General features: G+C 34.6%; 1 protein-coding gene across 1 annotated transcript in view; it reads left to right on the plus strand.

Moving 5' to 3' along the window:
• The window catches only part of Cnbd1 (cyclic nucleotide binding domain containing 1), a 293,203-nt gene that overhangs the window by 260,247 nt on the left and 7,678 nt on the right, over positions 1-25,278 (plus strand). The window contains exons 11-12 of the mRNA XM_048420690.3: positions 7,630-7,697; positions 18,431-18,490. Coding sequence (XP_048276647.3) covers positions 7,630-7,697; positions 18,431-18,490 — 128 coding nt within the window. The remainder of the gene's footprint in view (positions 1-7,629; positions 7,698-18,430; positions 18,491-25,278) is intronic.

The raw sequence follows: 25,278 nt of genomic DNA on the forward strand, positions 1-25,278 counted from the left end.
TAGAAAGAAGAGCAGGAGAGATGACTCAGTGCTTAAAGGCATTTGTTATGAAAACCTGAAATCCTTGGTACCCATGTGAAGTGTAAGAGAACAAACTCCACCCAATTGTCTCTGATTTCCAGATATATTCCTCAATATACATGTGCTCTCCTTCAAATCATACACACACTCAATAATAATAAATTTTAAAAGATAAAATATATAGAGATTTCTAGAGGCAGAAAAGCCATAAAATATTAAAAGTACAAAACAGTGTAAAATATTTATCTTATGAGCAGTAAAAACAACTAGCTACACAAAACTAAAGAAAAAGAAGAAAGGCTTTACTAGACAAAAATTAGATTATTTTGTTCACTTTTTAATCTATGCTCTAATGATTTAACCTAAATATATATTAATTATTTGATTTTTATATTTGTTATTTATAAAATTGATTATTTGAGAATAATATTAATTATTTGAAAATTTTATACAATGTAGTTTGATTATATTCAACTATTCACTCCTATTCCTTTCTCAATTCTCCAAGTTTAATTACCACCTTTCTACCCAATTCACTTAAAAAAAAACAATTCATCAACCTCAATTCTTCCCGCTTTTATACTCCTGGATTAGAGGTGGTCCACTGGAATATGGTGACTCTAACAGGGTCAACCCTTAGGAAAACAGAATCTTCTCCCTCCATTAACTATCAATTGCTTATAAAACCTCAGTTTTGGATGGGAGCTCATGAGATATTCTGTAACAGAGTCCCGTGAGACTGAAACATTCCATCATTTGAGGAAGCTTCTTAAGCAGAAAGGCGATCACTCCAAACAGCTTCAGGAAGTTCATGAAACTGACAAGATTTACTAGATCTCTCTTTCCAAGAGTAAACAAGCAAACACAAACAAACAAGCAAACAAACAAGCAAAACCTGAGACCAGACCAGACTAATTACGTGGAAGAAGCAGAAACCAGTTGATCTGCTCAGAAGAGGCTAAGATCAACTTAGTCACTTGGAAGGGACTTTCTCCAACTTGTTTAGCTGCAAGCAGGCCATTCCGTATGCTCCAAGTTCCCGGGTTTTGTGAACTGTGAACCGTGTGAGTGTGAGTTTTGGTATTGTAGCTCTCTTTGAGTCATTTCTGCCTCTGTAAGAAATTTCTCATGCATATCATACAAGTATCCCCAATAAAACCATTGGTTCCCCAAGTTGGACGTTGGAGGTATCTCTACTTTTGTCTATCATGGTGTCCCTGTCAGGGGCAAATATACAAGTGTGTTTTGTCTCCCCAGCAAATGTTTTGTCATACATCACAAATCTCTTCATCTTCCATGATGGAATGTTCACTGACTTGATCATATGCAGTTCTTGTACAGTTACCTATGGGTTGTGTGAGTTTATCAGCACAATGGTCCTATCTTAACCATTGGACACCATTTTGCTTAGTTTCACCAGAGCCTTTGGCCGTTATAATATTTCTTCTCACTCTTCTATAATTGTTCCTGATCTTTGAGAAGGGGCTATGATATAGACGTTCCATTTATAGTGAAGTTCTCCATTGAATATCTTTGCACTTTGATTCTGGGTTTTATATTAACTACTGTCCACAACAAAAACTTTTCTGATGGAGGTCTACAAGCTTTACTTGTAGGGAAAGGCTATCTAAAAGCATCAATGCTTGAAAAACCATGTGAAAACTTACTATTTTATAATATATACATGTGGGATTCCTCTTGTTGAGAGGAATCCCATGCCTAATTGCTGACAGAAGTTTCTCTTCCACCCAGTCCTGCCTGGCTCAATCCCAAAGAAACACACAGAGGCCTACATTAATTATAAACTGATTGGCCTATTAGCCCAGGTTAATATGTGTGTTTGCCTGTTTGTGTAGCTAAAGAAGGTAATTTGATCCCCTGGAGCTGAATTTGCAGGCATTTGTGGGTGCGTGGAACTGAACTGTGATCCACTAGAAGAGTAGTTAGTGCTGTTAACTGTTGAACTATGGCTTTAAAAAAGTATAAGTCTGCAGCACAGTGTGATATCATTTCATTCTACAGGGGGAAAATTTTGAAAGTAGGAATTATAGTAAGTAGCCAGCACATGAAGTGTATAGAAACTCTTAAACACAATTGGTAATAATGTAAAATGAGGAAGTGTTTGAAGATAAGTGTGGGGATCTTCAAAAAGAAAACCACGAGTTTCCTCACAATTCAGCAATTTCATTCCTATGTGTGTTCAACAGATTGAAGTAACATCTACACAAACACTTGGTCTGTTGAAAGCCACATTACACATATAGCTCCAAATGGAAAACAGCTAAAAGTCAATAAACTGATGAATAAATAAAGGAGATACAATATAACCTAAATTTTAATTTCCTCAGCCATGAAAATTAATGAAGTACCGATTTATTCTATAAACTTAGTGGAAAAATTTGGAAATTGTGCCAAAATATAGACACATCTATGAGTTTGAGGCCAGCCTGGTCTACAGAGGACAGCCAGGGCTACACAGAGAAATCTTGACTAGAAAAGCCAAAATAAAAATCAAGAGTCATATGTAAGATTGAACAAAATGTTGTAATCCTACCATACTCCCTGTTTTTAATTCATGAGTTTTACAAAATATTTAAGAAAAACATAAATGAATTCTGCATAAGTCATTATATAGAATAGATGCTAACAATATCCTGTGCTATAAACTATACCTTTTGTTCCTCTTCACTCCTACTTGACAATGACATCATGAGAAATTGGACAGTCTGAAAACCAGTCACATAAGCAAGAATGTAGCAGCACACCAGCATGCTGTATCTAGCATAAAGTGTGTGTGTGTGTGTGTGTGTGTGTGTGTGCATGCGTGCATGAGTTGTGTTATATATTCTGTGGTTTATTAATTTCATCCCAGAAATGGAAGATTATCTTAATAACAAAAATTTATACATTTCGCCGCAGTTTTAGAATAAAAGTGAACCATCATGTATCTCTTCCCAGAAAGTTGTTACTTTCCTTGTAGACTGGACTTAGATATAGGCCATTTCTTTCACAGTCAGTGAGCTTTAGATCTCCACATACACACGCTCATGAAAATCTGTCAACTCTTGAGGGCATTCTTCTTTCGGAAAATCGGCTAACAGCAGGACCCTTTGAATTACATCCTGCAGATCAATCTGACATTACTTTTCCAGCTGTTTTTCCTCAGAACTTTCTGAAACTACAAAGGAGAGGAAACAATAATTCTTTCATGACTACCATAATTACTGAAATGGAATCACCTGGCATTTCTGCACCCATCTCTGCCTGTTAAATGTTAGAAAGGAGTGAAAATCGCACATGCCAGGTTCAAGTGAAGCAAAGAAATATGTTCTTTGCGCTCTGACTTCTGTCTTTGCCATGAGTCCTGCTAGATTAAATGGAATCTGAATATTTGGAATATTTTAATATTATGAAATCTGGTCATTCTACAAATGGAATTCTTACCTTAATTTGGAGACAATTTCCTGATATAATTTATTTCATTTTCTAAGTTATTAAATGCAACATTATGATATAGATATTGGAAAGTTGGCATATAAGAAACAATGAGTATAATATTGATAACCTTTCCAATGAGAGATGATATTTCTGTTTAGACATTAAACTACAAAGCCAAGACAAACTTAGCATAACTCTAGTTGTCTTATGCTAACAATAGCAGAAACAAAATCTTATCTTGCTGAAGTATCTATTTTAACTAATCCATTTCTTCCAGTTTGACATTCCTTGACTAAAGTACTGATAATATTAATTGCTTAGTTTTCCTGATCGGCCATGTTTTCATTTGTCAGACTGTGGCAAGATTAAGTGTAGTTCATGATACAATGATTGATTAAGTTTAGAAATCTTGTGATACCACACAAAATTACAAAAATCCTGTAGGATGACATTTAGGGATTTAACACTCAGGATCAAATCTGAATTATCTCCACTTATTTTTTATTTCCAGAAACTTTACTTCTTCACCTTAAAGGCACCATAGAGTTTATTCAGAGATCTACTTGGTCTAGGTCTATCCCTTTATTCTAATATAAATAATTTATTGATATGGACAAACCCAACATTATTTCTAATAAAGGGGCTACTGATAAATTCCTGAATTACAATGCTGCATAAGCTCATACTTGGGACTGTCATATTAAATGGTACAGAAGAGGAGAGGAAAAATGAGGGTCAGCAGGGGATGATAGGGAAGAAATATTGGCAGACTTACAGGGATTAGAGTTTCCAGTGCAGAGAGCTAGTAATCTTAGCTGTTGGTGTTTTTCATATTCAGTTTCCACTAGGCTGTGTTGTTGAATACTTTATTTCACCTTTCTTCAATGGCTCCTGATTGCTCTTTTTCTGGCATGAACATTACAACTTTCCCTATACCTATTTGGCTCAAGTGTGAATGAATACTTGACTCTCAGCAGGTGGCAATGATTTGAAGGTTGCAGAAATTTAGTTTTCAGAGCTTCATTAAAGGATGTGAGTCACTTGGGTCAGTGCCTAGAGACTTTATAGCCCAACCCCACTTCTTGCTCACTTTCTGCTTCCTGAACAGGAATATAATGTGACCAACCAGCCTCTTGCTCCTGCAAACATGTCTCCAAACTTGGTACAATGTCTTATTACAATGATTGAGTGGCACCTTAAACTGTAAGCCAGAAAAAATTGTTACTTCCATGTTTTGGTTACAGAAACAAGAAAGGGGGCTTCATGGCAGTGGAATACTTGTGCTTGCATTGTTTTAAAAATTTTGTAGAGCAAAAGTTAGTTTTGAACATGTTTCATCATGAAATTTTATGAATATTGATTTTGAAGATAGATTTGTTGATACATGGTATGCACTAAAGTTTTACCTTGATTTTTTTATATTTAACCTTAATATCAGTGAATTCATTACATATTGAATATTGAAGCAAAATACACAATGAAGTTTAAGTCTAGAGAGAAAAATGATAAAAAAACAACTTTTCCAACAATTAAGTGGTTTGTGAATTAGTTACAGGACCTTTATTTTATCACATATTCATATTTACATATTATTTAAAATATTTTTGTCCAAGATGAAAGAGTTAATTAGATGATTAGTCTATTAATGGTGGAATTTACGAATTCAAGGATGCCTCTGATAACTTTGGTTTCTTTTTGTTTATTGATTGAGACATAATCAGAATATTTTGCACCCTTATGTTTACATTAAAATATCTTAATTAGCATACAAATAATAGGTTTCTTTTTATATTTTCATAACACATAGTAATAGTTTGTAATGATACATTCCCTTCCTTCTATGCTTACTTAAACATCATTCCGACTGCTTTCACTCAGCCAGTAATAGTAACTTTTGCTTTCATGTCACATACGTTTTGTTAAGCTTGCCAAACTTAAGCTCTTTTCTTCCCCTTGTAGTTTCATGACCTGTATAGGACACACACACACATATGCCCTTTCTTTACTTAGATTCTTGGGTTTATCTCTTTGCATATCTGAGTTATTGACTGTATGTGGTCTTGTTCGTTCTATTCCTTACTGTTGGTTGACAATATGCAATATTTATAAACCTTGTTCTCAATCCCTTATATCCTTCCTTATGTTTGAAAAAAATTTATGATTCTGTCTACTCTGTTTTTTTTAATTAATTGAATTTATGGCTTTTAGAACTTCTATATGTTCTTTCAAGTATCAATATTTTTATTTCTAAGTTGCTGAGTAAATTTTATCTATATTATTTCTTTCATTCTTAGTGATGATTTTTCCCTTCATGGTTCTGACTTTCTTCCCTAGGTCCAAAATTAAATTCAAATACTTATTTCTAACTCTTTTAAAATACATTGGTCATATTTTACCAGTAATAATTTATAATCTTCTGACATTTGATCTATGAGAGTTTGAGTTCAATAGTCGAGGATTTATGATCTTTTTGTTTATATTTTCTAAGTTTTGATGTCTGTGTAGAGGTTTTTGTATCTACTGGTTTGGTGATCTCTTCTGATTCTGGTTGGAGATCTTCTCATTGAATAGACAACTGTTTACTCAGTCCTCAGTGCCACACAGAGTGGAGAAGTTTACTATAACAACAACAGTAGAAAACTCATACAAGATATGGAAATGTATTTAAATTTAATTAGAAGTCAATGTATTAATAATGGTCATAAGAAGGCAAATGGTAAAAAACACTAAACATCATGTGATGGAGTTAAAAATTCTGTAGAAAATGGACATGATATTACATCTCTAATTCCTACAGAGGCAGGCAATATCAGTGAGCTGGAGGCCAGCCTGTTCTACATTGTGAGTCTCAAGCTAGCCAGGGTTATGTAGTGAGACTCAGTCTCAAAATAAAGACAAAAGCTCTTTAAGGCAAATATGGAATTAATATATCAACGAGGCAAAGGAACGGTGCAGGGTAAAAGCGAGAACATGGTTTCATAAAGTAAAACAGAAAGACTAGAAGGAAGTGTCTAAGTTTAAAACAAAAGAATAAAGATTTACCAAACTTCGGGGTTAATTTGGTTGTTATCTCTGAACCTGGTAAACAATAGCAGGTGGTCTTAATGTTTTCAATACCTTCCTGAACTAAGGCTTGATATTCTGTCAGTGTCTTGCCTTCCTGCAATTTGCAGCCACCACCCTAGCTTTGTCCTATCTCTGGGCAATAGTGATCCCATAAAAACAGGTTGCCCAGCCTTGATGTGCTGGTTTGTGACTGGTTTTATTGTATCTTACTTTTTATTCCAGGCTGTCCAGCAACTCACTATCTGGTTCAGCCTGCCTTGAACTCATAGACAATCTTCTTGTCTTGGTCTCCATGAGTCATCATGCTATCAATGTTAGCCTCCATACTCAGCTTGGGTTTACTAATCAGGGTGTGGCCCACCTTTCTCTACACATTTTGGTCATTCTTTTACTTGCTTTGTGGATTTCTGAAGCCTTACTCTCTTCTGTCTTCAGAGAAGACCTCCTCTGTCTTTAAAAACATCGATTATCAGCTTCAATACAGTTCACAGAGGCAGTTTTCAGTCCTGTGACGGACTCAGAATACATTTTTTTGATACCTTCCACATGTGTTATGTTAAGTCTGAACCATAAAGGGTAGTTGGCCATCCTGGAGTGCTTTTATGTTCTATAATCTAGACATTCCCAAATGCTTACATGCATACTTTCCTTTAACTTCCATGTACAACACATTCTACTCTGTGTGTAGTATAATTATAAATAACTTCTTTTTGCTCTCCCACAGTCAAGCATTTGAAAGAAAAATTACATGTACCCCTTTGGTTCACCTGCTCTTATCTTAGAAGCATGGAATGCTTAAAACGATAGGATTTTAATGCTCTGTCATGGAAGTAGCTCTTCTAAGAATAGGCCAGAAATAATGTTAACTTTTGATTATAAATATGTGTACTATGACATTAGACTGAATAATTATGCTCCAATTCTGTGGGATGATGTGGTTTTCTGTGACTGTTATTTGGGATGAATCAATAAATCAATTTTATTATTAAAATACAATTTTGTCTTTTATTTTCACACACTAGTGAAGAATGAATTAGTTGACTTTTTATTGTTTTTAAAATTATTTCTAATAATGTTATTATTATATATCTAATTTTTCTATAGCATTGGACTCAGTGACCAAGGAACTGATGATTCAGACAGCAAAACCAACTTTTGGCCATCTGACGGAAGTAAGACAAGTGTTCATACTACAGTAAATATCATTAGTTGCAGGAACTACATGTTGATAATTATTTATGGTGTCCCAATGCCTTGTACCTTTCACACTGAAGTGATTATGATGTGGCATATTCTTTAGGAAATGCATGATTGGAAACTTTAAATGCAAAAATGCAAGTATCAGATATTATTCCTCTGTTGGTAGGAGTCATTTCTGTGGTAGGCTGACAGAGAGCTGGATTGGTTTCTTTATCCAATCAAGGAAAATTGAGTTGAATCTCAAAGGAAATGTGGTAGTCTAATTCAATTCAGTTACTCAACAGAATACAATTTAGACCCCTTCCTTGAGCAGTCATTTTGTACCTTTAGCTAGTAGTGCAGAATTGGTCCCTTTCCTCTCATAGTTTTGTTACAATGAAATCATATGCGGAAAACTGACTACAATTTCAATATTTTCCAAAATTTCTAGTTTCAACATTGTAGACTCATGGAATCACAATAAGCTCAGTTGCCCTTTGTCCTCAGTAACAGTTCTCTCTCCCAGAAAATCCTTTTAGCAGGTTAGGCAAATGACCCCGCAGTCATCAAATCAGCACCACCATGGCAGCTCTTCCCCAGGTCATTCATCCTTATGACCTTGTGACTTTAGCAGAGCATAGAACACTTTATAGAAGTGATTCTTCCTCATTCAGTCTCTCCAACAATGATCATCAAAGTCATGGTCTTCTACACATTAATCCACTCAGCCCAACAGAAGTTCTGTATCTTTTTTCTCAAAAGGACAGAACAAAATGTATTGCCCAACTTAATTTGATCTTCATACATTGCTTGGAATGACCTCTATATTGTCACTTTTTAATTGGAGACAAGACCATTTTATAGCATATTTTGGAAGGAATTGGTTAGCTTCATTTTTTTCCCAATGAATGTTTCAAATTTTCCTATAATCTTCACATTGTAGAAACTTTGAAATAGTCTTCTCTGTACATATCCATTTTCACATCACAGACTTTTGTGCAATTAATATGCATATGCTAATATTACTCATGTGTGCAAATAAAGATTCTTTTACTTCACTTCATTCTTGGTGGGAAGACTAAATTCTAGAAAGGAATTTAGTAACTGTGCTAGTTAGCAGTGAGAGAGAGAGAGAGAGAGAGAGAGAGAGAGAGAATATTGGTACCCTGTATATGGTTTTCTATTATGGTGTACTAGTTTAATTTATACTGCGAAGTTTAGAAGCCCCCTTCCTCTGCATTCTGATTGGCAATGCCGATTATCTTAAGTGATTGAACTTGTATAGTCTCACCATTTTGATTTTCATTTTCCTGATAATTAGCATTGTTGAGCACTTTTTCTTAAACTTGTTTGCCTTTTGTATAACTTCTTTAATTGAAGTCTATTTTAGATAATTTTTAGCTTATTTAGTTGCATCACGGTTTTGGTTGCTGAGTACTTTTTAGATTGTAACCATGTCTGAATATGAATTCCTTGGTAAATATTAATTCACTTGTATTTTCTCTTACTGAATAGATTGTCTTTTTACTCGATGGATTGTCTCCTGGGAGGATAATTCCAGTTTTTTATTTTCTTTGTTTTCTATCCTTTTTTCTTTCTTTGAGGACTTATATCCCAAATCATTGCTCATTCAATAACTGATACTGTTCCCCCAATGTTTTCTCATAATCATTTCAGGTTTTACTTTTAGATTTTTCATCTGTTTTGAGTCGATGATTTAAAAGAAGTAAGAGATAGTAATCATTAATCTGCTTACAAATATATAGTTTAGCCTGCCAGCACTAGTTATAAGTGGTTTATACTTTCTTCAATGCACACACACAGACACACACACACACACACACACACACACACACACACACAAGACACACACACACTAACTTTGTTGAGGAGCTATTGGCTGCTGACATAAGGACTGATTTCTTCCTGCCTGCCTTTCTGCACGTCAAGGTGGCTTTGCTTACTTGGGGTCCTTTGAGTTTTCAGACGAATTTAGGTTGTAACTTATGTATTTATTAAAAATTCCCTGCATATTTTGATGAGTACAGTATTAAATCGGTGAAATAATTTGATACTCTAGATATTTTAACAGTGTTAAATCTTACAGTTCCCAAACACTAAGTATTTCCTTTTGTCATTTTTTCTCCAAAGATTTTATACTTGGACTCTAATTTTCATTGTTTACATGAGTAAATTTATTTCAATGTATATTGTTTTTATGTATATTGTTATTATTATTAGTGTGTGTGTATATTACACATGTAGAACTTGTTATGTAGCTGATACTCAAGCCATTAGGCTCTTGCTGTGCTTTTTCTTCATCAATTATTTCCATTGGATCTATTCATGGGCACTTAATAAACATTTATTTATTGATTTTTAAAAATTTGTGTGAATAAGATTTTTTATTGATTCCTTTCTTAGCAAATCCAGTTTGGTATACAAAAACAAGATGATTTTTATATTCCTACATTTTGTTTACTTCTTTAGCCATTTTAAATATGCTCTTGACATAAATCTTTCAGATGTTCCATATATGCCCATGTATAGAAATGAGATTTTTTTCCAGCTGGCCTTGGTGAGCTCCCATTAGATCAGTTCCACTGTCTCCTTGGGTGGGCTCACCCCTTGTGGTTCTGACTTCCTTGCTCATGTTCTCCCTCCTTTTGCTCTTCATCTGGGCCATGGGAGCTCAGTCCAGTGCTCCAAGAAATTTTAAATAAATAAATTAATTAATTAGCTAATTAATTAATAGAAATGAGATTTTTTTTGGCAATCTGAAACAGAACAAGAGGAACACAAAGAATAAGGGAAAATGTTTAGAAAACATTATGAGCTGGTTTCTATAACACTGAAAATATATTTTGTTTTCAGCATAGAATGCTATAATCATTAAAATGTACCAGAAAAAAAAGTGATATTTTTTGAAGTATTAAAAATTCAATTGGGGAACTTTTACACTTATGAAAGTTATATGCTTATTACTGAACAAAAATCAAGCCTGTAATATAACACAATAATTACACAAAAATAAGCTTTTAAAGAGAAATATAAAAAATTCAGTATAAAAATTTGAGAATCATGAAAGTGTTGGGGGAATTCAGGAAATTCTCCTTTTCAGTTGGCCTTTTCAATTTTCATGTTCTTCTGTTAAGAAATAGGATATTTCAGGAAGTTATCTGGAAAGCTGTATAAAAAAAACCAGGATTCTTTGCCTATTAATGGTAAAGTCCTGTCTGGAGAAGCCTGTACTGCCTTCACTGTCTTCCTGTCTTCCCCACTACTAAATCTGTAGTTCATGTCTGACATCCACTTTATTACTGTTTGACAGTTACAGATCACAGCAGCCAGGGAAAGGAGAGCAAAAGTCAAGGTTTGGTCTGAAACTGTGATCTTGGCTGCCCTCACTTTCCCAGCTGTTGACTTTCAAAGACAGAAAGAGCAATGGTTAACACAGAGGAAGCTAGCAGGTGAACCGGCTCAGTCATCTCCCAATGAATGTGATAGATACAGCTTCTGCAGTTTCTAGTTGACGTTTGATTGGTTAGTCATTCTTTAGGTATTAAACTACTAAAAAGAATATAAATTCCAATTTTTATTACTGAAAACAAATAACCAATCCTTCACATAGAGTAACTAGCACAGTAATCTAATTTATACTGACTTTCCTATTATCCTTTCCCATGTGCAAATTAGGATATTTGACATGGATATCACACACACAATTTCTAAAATTTCCTAAAATTTTGTTCAAAATCTCTGCAAATATAGAAACATTTTTTTCTTTTTTTTCAATTTATTTTTTTTGAAAGTAATTTTATTAAATTATAAAAGTTTCCATTTCCGCCCCTCCTCCCAATACCCTCCCACTCCCCCCACTCCCTCTCCTCCTCCCTCTCCATCTCTAAGAGCAGTCAGGGTTTCCTGCCCTGTGGGAAGTTCAAGTTCCTCCCCCCTCCTTCCAGGTCCAGGGAGGTGAGTGTCCAGACGGACTGGATCCCAAAAATCCAGTATATGCAGAGGAAACAGGTCCCAGTGTCATTGTCAATGGCTTTTCAGAAAGACTCCGGGCCAGCCACATTCAGAGAATCCGGCCACATTCAGAGAATCTGGTTGGATCGCGTCCTCGTTCAGTCCCAGTCCAAACATTTTTTTTCTGAACCCATTCTTACATTATCAAAAAGGTGGTTTTGTCCAAAAATAAAATTTAAAGTAGCTTTTAGAATCCTTGGTTAAATATCGATGGTCTCTCCAAGTAGAGCCTCTAGTTTCTCAGAAAACATTTTATACAAATGTGAAGACAGTTTTGTATTATTGCTATTTTTAATAAGTTCACTAAACAGTACTAAGAAGTAATAACTAGAAAAAAATGACATTTGTTCTCAGTAAATATCATCAATTGAGAGTTATAAGTATTTCTGTTTAGACATCTATTCACATATTCACACCTGAAACTTCTTAAAATATTCTTAAAAGTAAACTTTCAAATGGTATATATGATACACAACAAATAAGGAAGAATAAAGACAGTAGTGACTTTCTCTTACCGGTGTGTGCTTCAGAGCACGTGAGAGCATATGAAGCAAGGTGAAGATATGACGGTTACTGTTTCAGGCCCTTTGCAGTCCCTGCTAGCTAAGTCATGACATATGACAGCTGTGTCCATTCAAACCACATTGCCGTGAGCCTGGTTGAATTGTGTTTGGTGTGATAGCAAATCTTAAAATATCAGAGCTCATTTGACTTCCCTTTATAAAGGACATAGGTATGGATTTCGTTACTGAAATCCTTTGGATTAGGACCCTTGGAGTGTTATTTCCGATGATAATAATAAGAATAGGTCTTTTGAAAAGTGTGTGTGTGTAATTTGGAAGATACTAAGACCCTTTAAATATGTCATTGGTCCTTCTTTGGGATGCCAACGGTACAGCTTTTAGGTAAAGTTTCTTGTGGTTCTCAATATCTGACATGTTTCTGTGTGTTCATCTCACTAACACCATCTCCTTATCTTATTCTCATTTTCTTTCTTTTCTTAATATTTCCTCAGTCTCTCTTTTAGTTGAGAGTACTATGTATAGTTTCTAAATAAAAACTTGCATCTTTTAACAGGTTAAAAAAAGTTAACTCAAGAATTATCACATGTAAATTGTTTACATAATTTTAACTTTAATCAAAATAATCAAATAATTATGATTTTTGTGGTGGCTTTGATTATGTATTATTTTATTCATTATTCCAATAGGAACTAAATCAATAAGAAAAATATTCAAGGTTATTATTACCTGATAATAATGATTTGGGGAAGAAAATTTGTTTAATTTAATGACTAACGAGTTAATAATTTTTTCCACCTGGTGGAAAAAATTCTGGACTTTTACCCTCATGCTTTTACAAAAGTTCCAGATTCAGGAATTTTAAAATATTCATTTTCACAGAGTCATTTCAGGTATCAAAATTAAGTAGCCCCTTCTAGTCAAAGGACTGTTTGTGTTCTCCATAGAGGGCTTTTTTTTTTTTTTTTCAAATAAGCAAACAGTTGCTCAGGAAGGAAACCTTGGATATTTTCATTCTTGTAGCCTTGAACATAGTGGAGATTGCACGGGAACCACAGCCTTTCACACCATTCACGCTAACAGATATGATAACAAGGGTCTTTTTCACTGACCCCGTCAGAGAATTGGAAGACCCATCCATAGACTCTTCACGTCATCAGTCTAACCAACCTTTGATTTCTCTAAGCCACTGAAACAGAGATATAATGCATTCTAACCCAAAACATAGTCATAAGAAATGGTTGGTCCAAAAGTTAGGTCTTGTAAAAAAAAAAACAAAAACATAAGGTAAATATACCTGAGGGTTACAATCTTTTTGGTTACTCACATAGTAAGGTTTTGAGATTGCTTCCTAATCAAACATCAAGGAAAAATACTCAATGAAGGAATTCGGATATAACTTATAAACATCCGTATGACACAACCTTTTTATTCTCTAGAGCTATATTGACAGACATAGTTCCAAACACAGTCTTCTTGCACTTGTCTATTGCACTGTTAAATTTTATTTCTGTTCTTGACCTGACAGCTCTTTGTATGACTCGGGATAAAACAAGGGACATCTGTTCAGAAGAGCTTTTCCTAATTGATATGTTAATTAAAAATGACTTCTGGCCCCCCCAAAATTATTTATTTTTCATAGTACATCTGCCCTGTGGCATTTCACAATGGATGTTGTCATATAAATATTAAATATAGAACAACAAGGCAAAATATTCATTATTGCATCTGGACTTAAAGTAGGATGCTATGTATGACTAAGCACCTTTTTTTTACCTTATTCCGTCCAGAACATTCTGGGATTTCCTCCAGGATGAAGATAAGCTCAGTGGGATTCATGCTTCTATTACATCTGGCCAATCTCAGAGGAGCCTAGTCAGTGTACCCAGATATGTAAAGGTTTTAGATTTCATAAAGTTTAACAGCCTGCTTATATTTATAGCCAAGATACTGACTTATTACCCAACTCTCTACCATTTAATGCAAAATTCTGTACACTTTTTTTTACTTGTGTTAACATAAACAGCAGTATAACTAGGACAAACTTAAGCCAAGTTAAAATTGCTTAGCTTCCCTGGAGAATTCAGGCTACAGGAGATCCCTGTTCTTCCATTAGAATCCTGGCTTTAAAGAGAGATGTATTAATTCATTGCTCTCTGCTCTTGATGAAGATGTAATGTGACTAGATACTTCAATGTTCTGCCACTTTAAAATCTCTGAAATGTGGTTTGTATATACAGTGAGACTTATTTGGAGAAAGTTATTTTTTTCTTTGCTAGTGGTTATCAGTTAGAGATAACTTTTCCATTAGGGATGGACGCTCATATCTACTTCCCCTCCCAGCACTGGAACTCCGTCTGGCTTAGACCTGTTCAGGCTATGTGCATTCTGCCAGTCTGGTGACTTCATATCTATGTCAGTCTTATTGTGTCTAGAAGGTTTTGTTTCCTTTGTGTCTCCCATGTGGGAGGAGGGGAAATAACAATCGTAATATCTTTTATGAAAAAATCTATTTTCAAAACAAATTTCCTAAAATGATGAGCTAATATGGAATTATGGGCCAAATGAGTTCATGGGCCAAATGACTTCTTCCCTTTAGTTGTGTTTGTCTTCCTTTTTTCCTATTATTTATTTTTAGGATTTAGAATAGTCTAAGCATAAAAGCATTTTATTTGTGTTTTTTTATTTACAGATTTACTGGAGAGAAGTTTGTATGTATTGTTTTTTAATGATTTTCCCTCCCCTCTCATACCTTTAACTTCTCACATGTCTCCTAATCTTTCTCAAATTCATGGTTTCTTTTACTTTAATTATTATACAAACATATATACATAATAAAAACATACATAAAACTGGACAAATAAACCCCCCAAAGAATTTATTTAAAAAGTACAGATAATTTTTAAAATTGTAGTCCGTTGCTTGTTTTGTCTTTTCTGGATTTAATGGTTGTTGTTGATGTTGTTGTTACCATTGCTGTTACAGTTCTAAGGATTGATCCAGGGAGTTTTGAATGCTAGGCAATGGTTTTAACTAAGTTAAATTCCTAGCCCTTAATTGTTAATTTCTGTAGAAATAATATGAAAAATGAAAAACTGGGAATTTGAAAATTTTGTTTATCATTACTCCTCTTGTCTTGGAAGAAAGTGATTTTGGCACAGTGTAGGAATTACAATGTGGGAGGATAGCATTATCTAATACGTGAATGAAATCCTACTCTGACCAAACCAGACACTGCTTAGTGGAGACCCTGGGTATGCAGCCAGTACACAGGCCAGAGCATCTAGGATTTCCAGTGCTACATATGTTTAGTGTGTCACCTTGGACATCTGCTCATATTGAACATCTGTTTTTTGTTTTCACTGGACTGCCAAAAAGAGAATGGGGTCATTAGTTATTCTACAATGTGAAGTTATGCAGAACACAATCCATGTATGAGAAATAATGTCAGGAAAGTCATATCCACTGTAATTAATTCAGAGTTTGCTTCATGCTGAGAGTCATTACAGGCATCATTTCAGAAGAGGCTGCCAAACCATCACATCCTCAAATAAAAACCAAGTATTTAAATATTTCTGCACAGCATTTTTACTCAAAAATCTCTGGACTTTGTTATTTTCTGAAGAGCAAAGTAAAACATGTAGGGAATAAAATAAGGTATTTAGGTGTTTATTAATTAATGTCTAAATTATATTTAGTGTTTATGTCCATTCATACATACTAAAATGAGTCATATATGTGACTTACCTTCTATTAATAGATTAAATTTGTATTAACAACCACAGTAATTAGCCAGTTATATTGGACAACTGAAATCATACTGTTCTCAAGACCATTTTCTAGAGGATTAATATGCTGCTATACATTTTATACATTTATGTTCTTCTTATATATTATAATATATGGAGTCAAATTCTCTATCATTTGAATAATGTTAATTGTCCATTGACCAGAAGGTGTGTCACAGATTGTGGCTTAAATAGTTGAACAAACTGGAACATGTTTTTCTCTTAGGAAATCTGTTTTTATGCTCATGTGTTCAAACACTTCTAGAATATAACAGAGGTACAATTGTTATAAAGCACAAAATTCCGGCACTCATTTGATAACTAAAAGCTCTGTTGTAGATTATGAACAATATAGCCATTTTAAATATTATATGAATAATGCTAACATTAAATCATCATATATAGAGACATCTTCCCTTATTGTGCTTGAAAATTTAGTTTTAGTGGCATTATGAGCCAAGAGAAAAGCTAACAGAAAAAATAGGATTATTTTTTATATACTTTATATAAAAGTATATACTTTTATATACTTTATATATATAAATATATATATATATTATATATATTTATATATATAATACTATAAAAAATAGCATTAGTATTACATAACAAGACTGAAATCATGTTGATTAAATTTCTACTTTAGTGAATAGCAGGTTTTATTTCTACTTGCCTTACAATTTATTAGGTGGTCATGCTTTTAAATGTCCAACTTGCTTAAAGAGACTTCAGGGTTTGTTTTACAGATTTATTGTTTGTGACTAAGCACCACACTGTTACTTTTCCTTTGGATTTTGATCAGTTGTGGTTTTCTGTAACTGGCTCTGTCTATTGTTAAGATGTTTATTCAATGAGGTGAGACCTATTCTTACCTGTGGGTACCAGATAGATATTTAGAATATAGTTAGGAATTATACAGTTTCGGTAAAGTGGTAGTTGTAGGATCTAGTCTAGGATCCATGACCTCACTAGACTTAGGTAGCTGGATAGGTTTCCAGTGTCAGGCATGATTTTCCTCTTGTTGAGAGGGATAAGTCTAATTAAAGACTATTGCACCATGGGGAATATTGCACCCTGCTGTTTGTTGTTCATAGGCATCATGTCTTTGTAGGACTATTGGTTACTATTTATAACACAATACCTGTATCTGTGTCTCACACATCTTAGCTTAAGCTAGGGATTGTAGCAGAAGAGTGGTCAGAAAGATTGTAAAAGTCAGAGGAAGTTTGTTGTGAGTTTGCAACTGATAGAAATGTTAAAGAAGTTATAGCCCTGAAGTCTTATTAATATTGCTGCCTAAACAAGGTTTGGACAAGAATGAAACCAAAAGACATACTACCATGGATTGGGGGAAGACTATGAGGCTTCAACCCTAGACAAAGAACTACAGGCAACTAACTAATGCAAATAGCAGAGAAATAGTATTCCCCAGGGAAGATCTCACCAGTTGGCTTTTCAACACCAATCCTTTTTTGTGTGTTCTTTGCGTCTTATTTTCTGCTGTTCATGATTATGTATAGCCAAGGTTTTCTTTAACTGTAAGTATATTGGTTGTACAAAGTATATATTAAACAATCTCCAGTCCTGATCATATTACATTGGCTAAGAAAATTGCATTTATAATTTTAAGGATGTATATGAGTGCTGTATTGCTCATATTTTCCCCATACTCCACAAAATAACCTTCTAGAATGCATCTACAAATAAGACTAATTAGAGTCATTGGGTCACAGATAAAAACAACACATCTACACCCCCACCCCCAACACACTAACAAAAATATACACATAAAAACAAATACACACACATACATAAATGTGGATATACCTATATATATATATATACATACATACACAAACATATACTCACATATACCCATATACACACAAGCACACACACAGACACACACACACACATACACATACAAACAAAGAATATTGATAATATTAGAAAATTAGTAGTTGTGAAGAAGAAAAGCATAAAGAAGTGTGGGAGGGTTAAAATAAGACCCTGGGAGTTGAATATGACCACAGTACATTGTACACATGTTTGAAAGTGTCAAATATATAAAACAGGTTACCAGTACAGGTCTCCTCATTTTACACAAATGTAATAAAATCATTTTCACAATTATTTGTGGTAAGTTGCAATAAATTAAAATTCTAGAGAGTGTCTGTCTTTTAAGGTCTAATTCTATTCTTTGTGATGGAATAATCAAGAAGCTGGCTGACTTGCTTTTATTTTATGCCTGTTAAGCTGCTCTGAGGTTTTTCTAGCTGTTTCTGTGTTTCAAAGTTTTCATTAATTGTAAATTTATTAAACAGGCATACAATGTATACTAGTCAAAACTATTACTCATTACTTGGATATTATGTTTTCTTCTAGGAGGATGTAAAAAATGAATATATCCAAAAGGTACAAGAAAGAGAATGGAAATATTTCAAGGTAAGATACTATATGTACCAGCAGAATGTGTAGCATAATAATCCTTGATTCCTTCCTGAATACAGTGTAATTTCAGAAACTGTAAGTACCAGGTATGTCAAAGAAGAGAAACCCACTATAATGAGTGTATTCAGAAATATTTCTAAAGACGCTATATTTACTTCTTTATGCTTAAGGTAAAATAACTCTAATTAACAGAGCCAAATAGGCCTTCCATATCTCCCATGTGCTAACTGATTTCAATGTCTTTTCTCTCTCCTCTCTTTTAAGTGTTTTAGCTGACTGTGCATTTTATAGAAGACAATGAGGGCCAGAGAGATTAAGGAGCCAGATATAATAGTAGGACATTCAGTTGTAAATTCATATTGTTCTCTTCCTTAATTTATGGGTTACAATAATGTAGGCATAATAAGAATAAATAATATTTGTAGAAGGAAACTGCTTGTTCAATCCAGCTGCCCAGAACCGAAATAATCACACAAAAACTGTATTATTTAAACCACTGCTTGGCCCATTAGCTCTAGCTTCTTATTGGCTAACTCTTACATGTTAATTTAACCCATTTCTATTAATCTGTGTATCCCCACATGGCTGTGGCTTACTGGCTAAAATTACATCTGGCTTCGGTGGGGCTACATGGCTTCTCTCTGACTTCTCCTCCTTTGCCCCAGCATTCTGTTTAGTTTCCCCCACCTAGCTGTGTTCCCCTATAGCTCTGCTATAGGCCCAAAGCAGTTCCTTTATTAACCAATGTTATTCACAGCATACTGAGGGGAACCTCCCACATCAATTTTCCATATAAACATCACATGAAAACTAGTGATGTTTACTTTGCTATAGGATCAACCTGAATTTTGAATCACTTGAAAAACTGTCAGAATCTCTATCAATTGTTACCATTATCCTCAGTGCTAACTTCTCCATCACTTACCCTGTAATCTCTGCGATCCACAGAGTTAAAAACCTTTGAATGTCTTATTTGTATATATCATTAATTGTGTGTGTGGGGGGCAGGGCTGTGTGTTAGAACCATACTCTCACTGGTTTCTTTGAAGACAGGGGATTAAAAATGATCCCATCCTCAGTTCTGTGTCTGGAACTCCTAGATAAGCAGCAGAATGCCTCTTTCAGACCTGTATTTAGTTTACTCCTTTATGTTTCAGATGTGTAGCCATTGGCCCAGTGCTTAAAAAATTGTCAGAAAAAAAATTTCCAAAATGTTGTCCCTACTGTGAGAAAACTGTGACATGAAGGACAAGTGCCCATGTGAAAATCCCACTGACCAGGCCAGAACTCTGCCTCTAAGGCTCCAATTCTGCATCATTTGAAGATAATTCTCATCAACTGATGTGCTCTCTGTTTTTCAAAGATATACTACTACTTTATTAAAATACAAAGGCTTAGGCTACTGTTACGAAATATATATCCTTTTCTGCTCTAGTTGTTTTTAAAATAAGATTTGTTCACCTTTTACTCCTATGTATAGGAGTCAAATAAATAGACAAAATATTTTACTGCTTCTCCATTTTACTAAAAAGCCCAAATCTCATTAATATAATTCCACACAATTTTGTGATCAGTTCATTCCTTTCAAGCTCCCCTGCTCTACCTTATTTATCTATAAAACTTGGTGTTTCAACACTAAGGAAGGCTCATTTTCTCACTTAGGAGACGTTTTCCTGAACTGTTTTGTAAACTGTGTGACTATATTCTTAGGCTTTCTAGTCTCGTAGCCTTAAGCACTATGACTACTCTAAAGATAGTTTTACCTGTTTGATTCACAAAACAGGAGCAAAATATTTAGTTGGAAAGACTATGAAGATATATAAATGTACATAATAGCAAGTGATGTTTAAGAGAACATTCACCTACCTTAAAAAGATAATTATTTAAAGCACCTTTTCCATTTTTCTTGGCACATAATGACCATCACAGCAAATTCAAGTTACTGGTGTTGTCTCGCGTGGAAGGGTGCACACTGTCTGCTGTCTTGGCACTATGGACTCCAGCATCACTGTGCTTTCCATATCTTATACCATTATTAACTTAAGTTGCCTACATGAGAGAGTAAATTGTAGGATCATAGAAAGTCATCCAAACAGGACTGGGGAAGGGCCAGGCTTGCTGAGGAGAAACAAAGTGATCACTTAACATTATTGAAAGTCGAGTCTTAATACATCTTAGTATCATTATCAAGGGCCAAGCAAGCATTCTTTGCCCTTCCTTTTAGTACTCCTAGGTAGTCTCTCTGATTCTCTTCAGGTAAATTTCAAAGGAGTAATCTTTGATTTTAATGGTTCTTGACTATTTTATTTACACAGATAATACTTATCAGTCAGATACGGTACTGACTGTCCCAACCATCTGCGTCTATTCAAACTCCTTTGCTTTTCTAATCAATTCTGAACTTCACAAACACCCAGAATCATGTGGTTCCTTTTACTTATCACAATGTTGCTGGTATTGAGCATCTCTTTGGGTCCCCACCCCCAAATACAGCTGGAGACTTAACCCATGGTCTCACATAGGCTACATATGTTCTCTCTGCTGAATTATTTCTCCATCTCTTATCCTCAAAGTTCAATTGTGACTCTGTCTTTGATTTTCCATTGACTTATCAATTGATTACAGATCTTAATATGTCTTTGAAACATGTTCCCTGATATCCTATATTTCCTGTTGACAATCCTGTCTTAAGGAATATGGGGAGTGTATAAGCATTTGTATAATTTATGAGTTAGTGGTGGATTACTATTCACTTTTCGTTTGTTTGTTTGTTTTGTTTTTCGAGATAGAGTTTTCTGTGTAACTTTGGTTGTTCTGAGCCTCACTATGTAGACCAAGCTGGCCTCAAACTAACAGAGTCCCGTTTGCCTCTGCCTCCCAAGTGCCGGAGTTAAAGGTGTGTGCCATCACTGCCCGGCTTCACTAACATTTTATAGACATATGGGTCTTTTTCTTCTTGTAAGTATTGAAGAGTTTCTGCATCACAAAAGCCTCTCCACTGATGCAGCAATTTAAACCAGACCAAATCAAACTGAATTAGGAAAAGTCCAGGTTTAATAGATAGAAATGCTCCGGGATGACTTTTCGGAATTCCAGACTCTTCGTATATGAATGCAGGGGCTGGAATGAAGTTTCTAGTAGAACAATATACCTGCACGTGCTAGTGAATATTAACTATGTGAAATAGAATAGCATTGGCCACAGGGAAACCTGATGTGAACTTGAGTAAAAGAATTAGAAAAGGGACTTGGAAGCATAGTTTCTAATGCTTTCATAAAATTTTAGCTTCATAACCCTAAAATACAAAATCATTTTTGGTAATGTTTTCCATAAAAAGAATTTTTAAAAATCTGATCATTTATAATGAATAATAAAAGTAACAGGAATCAAAGTAAAGCTGTGCAAAAGAATATGTATATAGTATAAAAAACCATAAAAAAGAGTGATTTTTTTCAAATAATGTTATATAATCTTTTTATATCTGTTTTAAATCATGTTATACATTTTAGTATGAATAGGCAATATATCACAGAAGAAAAGAATATATCATGATCTCAGCTTTGTTCTAAAGCTATGAGCATAAATTAAGTGATCTCATGGATTAGAAAAGGAGTCTGGTGATCATAATGGCAGATTAATTATTGTATATTAAGTGATTAATGGTGTCTGCTTTAGCTTGCAAGTTTATTTTAATTGATCTTTGCACTTAATAAGGATCTCAAATTAATCTAAGAATATTGGTAGTCTTATTACATTCAAGGAAAGATAGGCTAACCACAATGTATCCCATATCTCCAATTTGTGCTAAAAAGGCATATCTCAATACCTTAAAGCACACCACAGGAAGCAAATCAAGGCAAAAATTTCTCACTTATTGCTATCGTAAGTTGCTGCTTTTCTGTGAGTCCTGAGGCCAAAACACAGAAAATGTAATTCTACAGAAAATTTAAAATAAATGTTAATTAAATATTAAATATTTATTAAATAAATGTTAGATACTGAAATCCCTTAATTCACATGTGTTTTGGTTACTGTTATATGTATGCTAGGATTCATATTAGTTCTTTGGCTCTGATATCATTCCTCTACTGTTTCCCTACAGGGATTAGGAAAATGAAATTAAGTATCTTTTAGCTGTCTTTTCTTAAGGCAATATTTCACTAGCTTCTTCTGTTTCCCCATAAATCCTATTCTCCTTCCCTTTAATTATGTTGTTGCTCTCTTCTGGAGTCTTAGTAATTAACAGGAGATGACTAAATTAAATTTTAGTTGTTATGACTAAGTTTGTATGTCTCACAGTATTGTATTAATTGACCCCAAACCTCAGGCTGTCTCCTTAAGTGAAATAGAATATCTTATTAAGAAGGCAATATGGAATTCAGACAGATTGACAGGTGAAGGATTAGAATGGATAAAATGAGATTAACAGTAATTTCATTTTGACACTATATTCATTTTAACTGGCAGGTACCCACATACCACCACATGTTCTATACATGATATATTTTCAAGCATGTTTCCTGTTAGTTCTGAGTTCAGGAAAATCAAAGAGACAACAAAATGTTGCATCTGAATTCTCTGTCTGAATTCCCAAGTGACAATAAAAGTTTGGATGATATGGGACTGATTTTCATCCTATAGGTGAGCCTTCTGGAGTTATTGTAAATTCCATTTATAACGCTCACATTGTTAGAGGAGTTTTATGAATCATGACTATAAATAGGAATTTTTTCTAGAGAATGCTGTCTTTAGTGATCAGACTGGCCTCAGACTTTGTTTTGAAGACAATACCTTTACTAGAGTAAATATGTTTAATAATCCCAAAAATGAACTAAAACATTTCCCATTATAACAACTCTTGATTTAATAATAGTTACTTATTCTCTCCCTGAAAGTATTGTAAAATAAAATGTAAATTATTAATCCATTAAATTCTAATACCTTTCACCTGCAGGGAAGTTTTTCTTTGCATTTTTTCTTTTAAACTGTCTCTTAAGATTTATTTTTTTAAAAAGAAAACAATCTTTCTTTCATTAAGCATACCAATACCAATACAAGTTTCCAGTCACTCTCCTCCTCCCATTCCCTTCACTTCCCCTCCCAATCCACTCCACAGAGAGTGTAAGGCACATTGCTTTGGGGAGGGTCCAAGGCCCTCCCTACTATATCTAAGTTGAGCAAGGTATCCACCCAAAGAGAATAGGCTCCCAAAAAGCCTGTACAAGAGGTAGGGATAAATCCTGGTGCTACTGCCAGTGGCCCCTCAGACTGCCCCAGCCATTCAGAGGGAATAGTTTGGTTCTCTGCTTGTTCCTTCCCTGTCCAGCTGGAGTTGTTTTAGTGGAGGTACGCATCATGGTCTTGGTCTCGTTGCTCATATTCTTACTCCTCCCACTCTTCAAATCAACTTTGAAAGCTCAGTCCAGTGCTCCGATGCAGGTCTCTGCCTCTGTTTTCATCAGTTTCTAGATGAAGGTTCTGTGGTGATATTTAAGATATGCGTTAGTCTGACAGCCGGTTAGTCGGGCTTTGGTTTTATGAGAGCAAGTCCTTTATAGTATGGACATTCTTCAAACTTTCTGGTTAGCTGTGAATGGTCTTGAGTTCTTTATTCTCCTGCCTCCACCTCCGAGGACTGAGATTATGGGTATGCAGCACTGCTCCTGACTTTCAATGTTCTGTGAGAACACTGTTCCCAGATTTAGAATAATTGTTATTTGTTTGGTTCCTATAGAGTGTAGAAATTTTGTTCCTAAAGACAATCAATTTTCAGGTATTTTTTTCAATACAAAATACAAAAATAATCCATAAACAGGCCTTAATAAGAGTAAATTTTATGCTGAAAGTAGACTCTGATAATACAAATTGCTTATCATTTCTTGACGGAAAAATAAACTTGTCACAATAACTTACTGTTTTTATGTTTATAATTGTTATTATTATAGCAATATTTTGAGGCTTGCCAAGTATTCAGAGTTACAGATCTGAAGCTCCCTAATGAGACATGAAAAATTATACAAGTTATGTTTATATTGTGTAGATTCATTTCTGTTGCTGTGATAAAATACTCTGACAAAACCAAATACAAGAAAACGATTGACTTAACTCACAATTGTAAGTTACAGTCCATCACGGAAGAGATTTCAAGGTGTTAGGAGACTGAATAAATGGGACACACAGTATCTACAGTCAGCAGAGAGCAATAGGTGTATAAATGCTTGCCAGCACTCAGCTGGCTCTCTCCATAGGGTCCAGGGCCCTGCAAATGGAACAATGCTGCCTACACTCAGGATATTTCTTTCATCTCAATTAAAATAACCAAGGCAACTCTCACAAAAGGCTTGTAAATCAACCTGATTAGGAAATTCCTGAACAAGCATAGGATCAAACTGGACCATTTGAATGTGGATAACGCGAGAAGCCAATGAAAATGGCCCTGGGATTTGTCTCTGCTCCATGAACTGGCTTTTTGGGATCCTATTCTATTTGATTGCATACCTTCCTAAGGGGGGAGGGCCTTGGATTTCCCACAGGGCAGGGTACCCTCTCTTAGGACTGGAGGGAAAAAGGGAGGGAGCAGAGGGGAGGGAGAAAAGTGAGAGAAGAGGAGGAAGTGGAAATTTTGATTGGTATTATTTATAAAGTAATAAAAAATGAAAATTAAAAAAAGAAAAAAAATTATCTGACTTTTTCCTTGGTAAGTCTTGAGAACTCCAATAAGGCAGCATGGAGACAGTAGTCTAATATGTTTGGTGGGAGGTTTCAAAATAGTTGTGATTACT

This window comes from Myodes glareolus, chromosome 16 (genome assembly GCF_982192425.1).
Source record: "Myodes glareolus chromosome 16, mMyoGla1.1, whole genome shotgun sequence".
NCBI lineage: Eukaryota > Metazoa > Chordata > Mammalia > Rodentia > Cricetidae > Myodes > Myodes glareolus.